Source organism: Anastrepha obliqua, chromosome 6 (genome assembly GCF_027943255.1).
Source record: "Anastrepha obliqua isolate idAnaObli1 chromosome 6, idAnaObli1_1.0, whole genome shotgun sequence".
Classification (NCBI taxonomy): Eukaryota; Metazoa; Arthropoda; class Insecta; order Diptera; family Tephritidae; genus Anastrepha; species Anastrepha obliqua.
In genome coordinates, this window is record NC_072897.1 from 15,522,623 (window position 1) to 15,533,245 (window position 10,623).

A 10,623-nucleotide genomic window follows, 5' to 3' on the forward strand; every position below is an offset into this window, starting at 1 on the left:
GAGCTGATTACCAGCTGTTCTGGTGCAAGGACTACCTTCCATGGTTATAATAGACGGAGAATGGTCGGAGGACAATTCCAGGGATGAGGACACTGTTACAATCTTGCGATCAATACCCTTTATAATACCAAAGTCAATCAGGTCAGGCATCTTCTGGCGGTCAGATGGCCAATATGTTGGCTGTTCTGTAGATACAGCATCAAGTTTTGATCTTAGTATACAACTAAAAAGTTTTCTCCCTCTAGGTGTGACCAGTCTAGAGCCCCAATAGTGGTGCTTGGCATTGAAGTCCCCTGCAGCCATAAACTTTGGCCCAAGTTAGGCAAAAAAATCTTTGAACTGTTGTTCGGTTATAATTTGAGAAGGAGGGCAGTACACAGCTGCGATAGCCATGGTACTGGAAAATTTTTGCAGTTGAATAATAGTGGACTGAAGGTATTCTTCATTAAACTCCTCTAGTATACTGTGCTCTGGCTGAAGCGGAAAGTCGCAGTGAATCACGAGAGCTGAATATTCATTTTTCATTTTAATACAATACTCTGTAATATAGTTCGTTCATATAATTAAATACTCTTTTTACATTTGGGGGCTCAACCGCTTTTAAGCCAATAGAAAAGTGTCGCGTACGTGTCTGAACTGTGCAAAAGTGTGTAATTTTGAACGATGCATGCAACGACGCGTTAGATCAATACAGTCGATATACGTAGTTGGTCATAGTAAGCGCAGTTGTTTGTAGTGACGCGAGTTGACGCTGGCAAGATCAAGTGGAAAAATTCATATAAAGAACTGCAACAATGGTTGTTGTGTGCGCGAATTGACGATAAACATCTATACGGATGTTGACTATGCGTTATAGCTCCTGGTGACGCTCAAGCATGCTTGTTCTGCAGCTTATGTGTGTGCATGTCGGGTGCTTGACGCTAATATCTAAAATTTTTGATTTTCATCATGCAAAAGCCGACAACAAGTATGTGTGACACGAAGCAAGTACGAGTATCACCCGACACGCACACATATAAGCCTGCTGGACATGCATGCTTGAGCGTCACCAGGGGCTATTACTAAGCGCAGGGAAAAGTTGTAGCTACGCGGTTGTTATTCGTCGTCCTATTGAGTTGAACAGTTATTGCGTGCTCAAAGAATGAAGTTAAAACGCCGATAAGATGTAATGGGCAAAGTAAAGCATACACCAGCAAAAATAACTAATCAAGAGGAAGTTGAGAAAAAAGTTGAAACAAAAGCAACAATGGCAACGGGAGTACCAGAGAAGATAACAGTGGCGATAAATAGGAAGAGAAAATTTAGCAATTGCTACAACTTCTTACTCTTAAAATACAAGTTGACGAACAAAGAGACAGTAAAGTAAAAATATCAACAGAGAATTTTGAGAAAGTAATCAGCGAGTGTGATGGCCGTTCTATTCCAATTATTAAATGGTTTGTAGTCTTCGAAGCAAATGCCGACGCATACGGTTTGAGAAATAAGCAAAAGTAGGTATGTACAGGCGAAAGGGAAAATGCGAAGATGTTTTTAGAAGCAGAAACAGTATCCGATTACACCGGCTTGAAACAGGCGCTTATCGATGAATTTCAATATAAGCATCACGTCAAAATCAGTAATCAAATGTAATCATACGAATGTAAACATACCAATACATACAAACAAAGCATATCATTTTGACGTAAGCTATATCTACGGCGAAAAATTCAGCTGGGTCAATGCTGTCACCTATAATAAATCCACCTTGGCAGCTGCGTAAGCGCAGAAATAAGCAGAGCGAAACATTACATGACAATATGTTAGTAATGAAAAAATTGCAAGCATTGGCAATGTTGAAGAAACAGCTGTGCTACGATACATTGTTGACGGTCTGGACATAAAAAATGAGTATAAATTTGCCATGTATCGTAGTAAATCCTTTAAAGAGTTGAAAGACGAATTTTGTGTGTACGAGCAGTTGCATATTAACGAAAAAAAATATAGAAGTCTTCAAAAACAAAGGGTGGTGAATAAAGAACAAGTGGCTCATAACAAGGAAAAAGTGCATTATCTATTGCGAATCCTCCTCAAACTCATTGTACTAAATCAATTCCCAGATAAGGGATTGCAGATAATAAATTAGTAATGACTGAGAATGATATTTGTCCTCATGGTAAAACATATCCTATGAATGCTGTTGCTATAACTAAAAATAGAATTTGTACTCCTACTAATCATATGGGTGTAAATAAATATGAGCCATAATAAATTCCTCGACCAATATGTTAATAAATGGAAATGAAGAAAAATGATGCACCATTAGCATGTAAAGCTTGTAATAATCAACCATAATTTACATCGCGACAAATATGATTAACACTATTGAATGCCATATCAATATCTGCTGTATAATATATAGCTAAAAAAATTCTGTTAAAATTCGAATTATTAAACATAATCCTAATAGTGATCCGAAGTTTCATCAAACTGAAATATTAATTGGAGCTGGAAGGTCTACTAGAGCGTTTTTAACACACTTTTATTAGGTCGGGTTGTATGTATGTATGTATGTATGTATGTATGTATGTATGTATGTATGTATGTATGTAACGGAATCTTTGAGCCTAATTTTCACTGACTTTTAAAAATCTGATTGGCTTGAAATTTTGCATACCTATCAAGGACCGATGACAATGCAATAATTTGATAAAAGTTTTCCATTACCCTTATTAGGATTGCCAGGATTAATATTTTCTTTTTTTTACTGTGGGCAAAAAGTAAGGTGAATTTGGTTGTAAAATGAAAAATCTTTATTTATTCTTGTAAATCAGTTTCTCAGGCTCCCTCCACGAAATAAGGATTAAATATAACACGAATATATCGAATCATTTATTCACTGACTGCAATGATAACAATAATTTTCATTCATAATAAAAAAAATAGTTTAAAGAAACTAAAAAATACGCGTTTTTGCTAATCGAACTAAAATGTAGAAAATAAATTTTAATGACAAAGAGGCCTATTATGAAGCAATAGCAAATCGAACGATCAGTCATAATCAACTTCCTTAGAACAAAATTATAACAAAAATTAAGATACAAATAGAATAATCAACACACTTTTATTAGCTCGGGTTGTATGTATGTAACGGAATCTTTGAGCTTAATTTTCACTGGCTTCTAAAAATCTGATCGACTCGGAACACACAACCTAGATGACTAGATGGGAAACTCTTTTTCTCGTGAAAGCGCTGAAAATGTGCATTTTTTATAACATTTGCCAATATTGCCACACCGGTAGAAACATGAATTGGGTATTTTTTTAAACAAAAATTGGGAATTTTTAGTTTCCACACCACCATTGAGGTTAGTATTTAGTGTGCGGTTGTGTAATAGTATATTACTCGTAAACACCTACATATACTAAAAATAAAAAATAGTTAAAAAAGAAAACTAAAAAACACGCTTTTTTGCTAATCGAACTAAAAAGTAGAAAATAAAAAATAGTTTAAAAAAACTAAAAAACACGCTTTTATTGCTGATCGAACTAAAAAGTAGAAAATAAATTTTAATGACAAAGGGACCTATAATGAAGTAATAGCAAATCGAAGGATCAGTCATAGTCAACTACCTCAGAACAGAATTATAACAAAAATTAAGATACAAATAGAGTAATTCAAATTAGAGTTAAAAGCGTGGGATGCTTGATATAGTAAATATTACAATCATTCTATTGGCAACTACCTATGTACAGAAGGTTATGAAAGTGAAGCAAAATGCATCCCACGCTTTTAACTCTAATTTGAATTACTCTATTTGTATCTTAATTTTTGTTATAATTCTGTTCTGAGGTAGTTGACTATGACTGATCGTTCGATTTGCTATTACTTCATTATAGGTCCCTTTGTCATTAAAATTTATTTTCTACTTTTTAGTTCGATTAGCAATAAAAGCGTGTTTTTTAGTTTTTTTAAACTATTTTTTATTTGCAATTTTAAATAAGGGGTGTTGGGTTCGCAAAGGTTTGCTCATTGAGCTGGTTTAATGTAATAATCGTAGGGGTGCATAAAATAATTTAGTAATTTTTACTACTGCAATTAATGTAATTAATAAATAATTTATTAATAAAATGGGGATTAAATTTGTTGGGTAGCTATATAATTTGTGAAGATTTAAAGAATTTTCTTCTGTTAATATATTTATATTAAATATAGTTTGTATTTCGTTATTTTGAATAAAGAATGAAATATATGATTTATCTATAACTCATCTGGTGCTTAATAATAAAATGAAAATTAATATGAATGAAAAGGCTGATTTCATTCAAAAGAAGAATATTTCATTTGATGCTAGAGATGTAACATAAATGAATAGAACTAGAACTCCTCCTAGGAAAATTAAAAGTAATACATATGAGAATCAAAATCTTTTAGCTATTAGTCCAGTTAGAAGACAAATTTGTATTGTTTGGATTAATAGTATATATTAGTCTCATTGCTAATGGATGATTTATTTGAATAAAAATAAGACTAGAAATTAATGTTTTAGAATATAGAATTAATTGTATAATATCAGGAGGTAGTTTATTTAAAATGTTAATCTTGGGGAATAATGATAAGGTTATTTCTTTTCTCTTCAAGCTTTAAAAGATTAATTCTTATTTTTTTATTAAAACTAATGTTAATATTATTAAATTGGGGATAACCTTGTTTTTTTAATTTTAATAGGAGTATTTGTTTTTGTTTTTAAACGTATTGTTCTATGTTTTTATTATTTATTTATTTAAATTTAATTGATTTTAGAAGGGGCTTTAGGACATTTTATTTTAGTATCTATTATTTGATATCATGGATATAGTTATATTATAATGTTACACACTACTATACTTAGTTACATGATCACCCTATTCCTATATTATACCTACTCTTAATTCTAACTTAATCTTACTCTTATATTTAATTACTTATGCTAACTCTAATGTAAACCAACAACTGCTTTACATACTTTCTCACACTCTACACCCACACGCTTACTCACGCACTCAACATACACACAACATGCATTCCTACATTCATTTGCTAGCTTTACTTTCTCCCATTCTCATTAAATGTAAATATTAGTTAAGCTTTAAGTTAAGAAGAGTTTTTGTAAAAGTGAGAGTGAAATAAAGTTCTTTGACTGAAGAAGACGTGTTTTACTTCATTATTGGCGCAGTCGGTCAAGAGCCTAAAAGGCACGGCAAAAAAAAAAAAAAAATTAAAAAATTAGTAGAATTTGTGGCGCAATCAACAAATTAAAGTTTAAAAGAAAATATTTAAAAACCATTTCAATTACGAACTCATTCTGAACTTACTTCGCAATAAAAAAATATCAAAGTTTTTTTTATTAAAATGCTGATTAATTCAAAATATTTATAAAAAAACAGTTTCATAAACATTCGGTACAAAAAATAAATTAATAAAAATTGGTGGCAAATAATTCTAAAAACACTAAATAATCTGAGCTTAAAAAAATATTGGTGGAAGAGTTTATTCATTGCGTATTTAAAAAAAAAAAACAAATTCAGAAACTATTTCAGTTCTGATCTTACTTTTTAATAAAACAATTTCAAGTTCCTATTATTGAAATGCTGGTAAATTAAAAAAAATTAAAAAGAAACTGTAAAGTGAAAAAAACGGTAAATCAAAAGCCGTTATAATCAACTAAGAGAGAAAAAAAAACCACAACAACAGCAGCAGCAGGTGCTACCCACATCGCCACCAACAGCTGTCACACCTGCACCATTTCCAGTGCATACACCACAGCAATTGAAAGAGCAAAAACAATTGCAAGCGCAGCATCAAGTACAGTCGATGCCACCTCAGCCGCAAATGCAGACGTCTTTAACAGCAGCGCAGCAGCAATGTTTATGTTATGTTTATGTTATATACAATATATATGTACGTAATTAACATTTAAAGCCAACAAACATAATTTTTCTAGTATATTTGTAGAAACTCATTGTTTAATTTATATAACATTTCATTTAAATCAGTTGAGCAAAGATGGATAGTTTAGACATGAATATAAAATTTAAGCTTATTTCCTCTAACATAAATAGCATTCCTCCATATGATGGAAACAGAGATGCATTATTAAATTTTGTACAGCGTATAGATTACATGTGCCCAATGTTAGACACTTTTACTGCTCAAGAATATAAAATTCTATTAATTGGTCAAATTAAAGATAAAATTATTGGAAACGCTAGGAGATCTCTTTTAATAAATGGAAACCCGGATACTTGGCCGGAAGTTAAAAGAGTTCTTATAGATAACCATGGCGAAAAAAATTCGGTTGACGAACTCATTGACAAAATTAGAATCTGTAGATGTGATTCGATAATTGAAGCTTTTTATAATTCACTTAAAACTTTGTTATGCCGGTTAAATAACGCGTCAATACTTTGCACAAATAGTACTTCCAGTGAAAGCAATGCCAGAATTGCTTTGAATTCATTTAAACATGGTTTACCCGAACCTGTCAAAAGTATTATTGTTAGTAGGAATCCTAAAACTTTAAAAGACGCATATGATATTATAAAATCAAATGGTTACTTAAACCAGAGAATGTTAATGCAATGAGAAGGTGCAAATGTTACTGTAAGCTTTTTTTAGTACAATTGAGATCTGAAAGATTTGTAATAAGGTCATTTAGCACACCGAGTTTATAGACACCTCACTGACTTTTGCCCACACAAAAATTAGAAACACCACACATCTTTCACCTCAACACACAACACATTTCTCACCTCGACATTAAACCAATTAAATTTGTACTATTTTCGTATTTTTGAAATAATAAGCGAATACGTAAAATTTATTACATAATTTTTTTTTTTCAATTACATTAAAAAAAAAAAAAACGATTTTAAAAAATAAAATTTATAAAAAAAAGTTTGCACCGGGAATTGAACTCGAGTCTAACATGTGGCGAGGAAAAATAGGCGGTGCGTTTATTTCTTCGACTGTTTATTTTTTGACCATTTTGTTACTTTTGAAATGATAAGCGGATACATAAAATTTATTACAAATTTTTTTACGATTACATTAAAAAAATAAAAATTAAAAACGAAAAAAAAAATTCCACCGAGAATTGATGGCGAGTCACGTGGGGAGGATAAATACATTAAACTAATTAAATTTTTACTATTTTCGTATTTTTTTAAATAATAAGCGAATACGTAAAATTTATTACATAATTTTTTTTAATTACATAAAAAAAAAACGAATTTAAAAAAAAAATTAATAAAAAAAGGTTTGCACTGGGAATTGAAATCGAGTCTAACATGTGGCGAGGAAAAATAGGCGGTGCATTTATTTCTTCGACTGCTTATTTTTTTACCATTTTGTTACTTTTGAAATGATAAGCGGATACATAAAATTTATTAAAAAATTTTTACGATTACATTAAAAAAAACACATTTAAAAAAAAAAAAAAAAAATTGGCGCCGAGAATTGATGCCGAGTCACATGGGGAGGATAAATACACAGTGCGTTTATTTCTGCGCCTGCGTTGTGAACCAAGGTTTTGTGCATGCGCGCGACGCGAATTAATTTTAATAAAGTTCTGGAAGTAATTCATGAAGTTTTTCATTACATACATTCATAAATGAACGTATACTCTATATGTACATAAATGATGGTATATGACAATATACATACATAATATGTATGTACATGTCAATAGGAGGTATTTGCATTAAGAAAAAAAAAACGGTTTAAGATAAATCGACACTTATTTTATATTGTATGTCAATTTATAGTTTATGTATTCGACAGCATTTACATACATATGTAGGTATGTACATTTGTATATGAAAAACAATAATGCACAAGCGCAAGAACATCATCTTCCTTTCATACATACATACATATGTACATATGCATGTATGCCCAAATAACCTTGACTTATGTATGTACACAAGTCACAGCACATCACATTCTTACAAGACAAATACACATACGCACTAGCGAGTTTCTTCCTAACAAGTGCAAAACAATTCTGCTCTATGTATGTATTATGTCCTAGCATATACAGTAGGTTCCGTTTTTATGCGGTAGATACGTTCCGCAAGAAACAGCATAAAAAAAAATCAGCGTAAAAAAAGCTACTAGTTCTATAGTAAAACTATAGATACGTTTCAAAAGTGCTAAAACCGCATAAATCTGAAATAATGTAATAAAATCGCATAAAAAAGGGCACTAGTCCCATATTATAACTATAGATACGTTCCATAGACCGCATGAATCTGAAATAATTAAATAAAATTGCATAAACTAAATATTGTATTTTTGAAAATTATATCTTTATTTAAGAAACGTCAGAATCGAAAAATAAATTTAAGTCAGAAATAGAATCAGACAATACCCACATGTTGCGCGTTCGTTTAGGATTTGGCGTAAAATCACTTTCGTCACTTGAGGAAATGTACACGTCTGATCTAGATAGCTATTCAGGCGGTTCCATACTTGTAGGGTTAGCATTTCTGATGTAATCTGTGATGAGTTTTTGCTTAGCTGGTTTAGAATCTTGTTTATATGTACAATTCCCGATAGGTCGACATGCATTTTGTAATTTAAAAAAAAACCGCACTATTTCAAAACCGCATAAAAAAAAGCCGCATAAAAACAGAACCTACTGTATACATACATACATATATACCTACTTGCCCTCTAAACTTCCTACAAAATAATTGTATTCATATGTTACTACATCCATGCACGTTCATACATTCATGCATATGTATATGCGCGAGCACAGCGCTCCCTTCTTGCTTCCGTGTACTTTTGTCTTTCACCAGTCGATATTCCTAATATTGTACTTACAAAAACACGATATGTACTTTGATAGACGCAAAAGCAACAGCAAGCGCAACGCCATGGCCGCTTTGCCACCGCACATTCTAAAATGTTCTAGAACACAACAAAAACACATACCTCACATGCCCATGTCGCCCAAAGCTAAAATCTAAGCCTAGCGACTACAAAAACAAAATACATTCGTAGACGCAGTCGCAGCGGCCATGATTCTATCAGCGACGGCGCTGAACAATTTGGAACAAAACAAAAAGTTCATTCATAAGTTAGAGCTCATATTTCAATTTCATTCATAAAACGAGCCGCCCATATGCCAATTTTCGCGACCATTCGAAAATAGTCAATATTGGAATATTTCGCGTGGAATTATTTGCCAATATTTGATAAATCTTAAATTTTTGTCATGTCGAGTGGCCGCGGCTCCGTATGTATGTATGCACCCTTATATGTATGTAAATATGTCTTCTAACTGTGCGACAGTCGCGAGTTAATGCGACTTCCAGCGAATCACACATTGCTGTCCGCAAAGCCGCATATATGTACCTTATGATCAGAAAGTACCGGGAATGTTTAAATTAAACAAAACAGAGTTAAATTTAAGGAAAATTTATATTATCTCCTTCAAAATATGACCCGTCTGAAGGAACACACATGTGCCAACGCTTAACCCAGTCCTCCAAACACTCCCGGCAGGCCGATTTGTATTCTCTTTGATCAGTGCGATGGCGCGTTATCACCATGCAAAATCTGAGAACGGTTTGCAACACACAGCATCTCTCTAAGGTTTCAAAACGGATAAATAATATTCTCTATTGACTGTCTGGCCCGATGGAAGGTACTCATGGTGGACTATGCCTTGGCAATCGAAGGAAGCAGTCAACATCACCTTCCCGGTTCTTTTTGCTCATAGGGTATACATATCCCATGTGTCAAGTGTGCGCAGAAGCTTGTGTTCTGGGTTTGTTAGAATGGTGGTAGTTTGTACATATATTTAAACACATATGTGAGTATGCGCGTTAGGCTTCCTGGATGGATATTAGAATATTTTCTCATCAATATGTGTATGTAAGTAGTTCAGATTTGACTGAAGAAATTAAATATAGGAATGCATATTCATATGATTGACTTTATGGCTGTTTTACATATAAATCAATTCAAATGAATAATGTTATATAGAAAATAAATTTCTAAATAACTGGTATTAGAAAAACCTGAATACACTATTTTAAATCAATTTCAATTAAACCAAATATAAAAAATGAAATAAAAATATCGAATAAAAAACTGTGCACAGGATTTGAACCTGAGTCAAATATGAGACTACGTACTGCATATACGACACGTCTTTCACGATTGCGCTAATCTACAATTATTAATGATCTTTTCTAAATCACTCATTTATTCGATTCGCAGTTTTATATGTACATATTCTGCGTTAGTTGAAAGTTTGTATGCGTAATTATATGAATATGCATCTGTGTATGCGCGTTTGGCTTTCTGGACGGATATTAGAATGATATTTTCTCATCAATATAATTTGGATTTGATGAAATAGATTATAGACATATGTACATATTTTCTGTTTTGATTGATTTATATAAAAATCAGGTCATATCCAGTATGAACTATTTTATACCGAAAAGAAATTTCCATTTATAAAATACAAAAAACAGTATTTTAAAGAAATTTTAATTAAAATAAACTCAAAAATTTTACCAAACTTTCCTGGTTTGAATTGTAAAAAAAAAAATGTGCAAGAAAAAAAATATGACTTCAAGATTTGAACC

At 31.9% G+C, this 10,623-nt stretch overlaps 1 protein-coding gene and 1 pseudogene across 1 annotated transcript; one reads left to right on the forward strand and one right to left on the reverse strand.

The window, feature by feature from the left end:
- Positions 1-4,019: 4,019 nt before the first annotated feature.
- Positions 4,020-5,762, reverse strand: LOC129250166 (NADH-ubiquinone oxidoreductase chain 6-like; annotated as a pseudogene).
- A 260-nt stretch (positions 5,763-6,022) lies between these two features.
- On the forward strand, positions 6,023-6,601 carry LOC129250167 (uncharacterized). Its single transcript, XM_054889804.1, has one exon. The coding sequence runs from the start codon at positions 6,023-6,025 to the stop codon at positions 6,599-6,601; it is 579 nt and encodes a 192-aa protein (XP_054745779.1).
- The last annotated feature ends 4,022 nt before the right edge of the window (positions 6,602-10,623 follow it).

What these genes read in the sequence shown, in the direction of transcription:
- LOC129250167 (XM_054889804.1), top strand. Translation starts at nt 6,023, where the DNA reads ATGGATAGTTTAGACATGAATATAAAATTTAAGCTTATTTCCTCTAAC.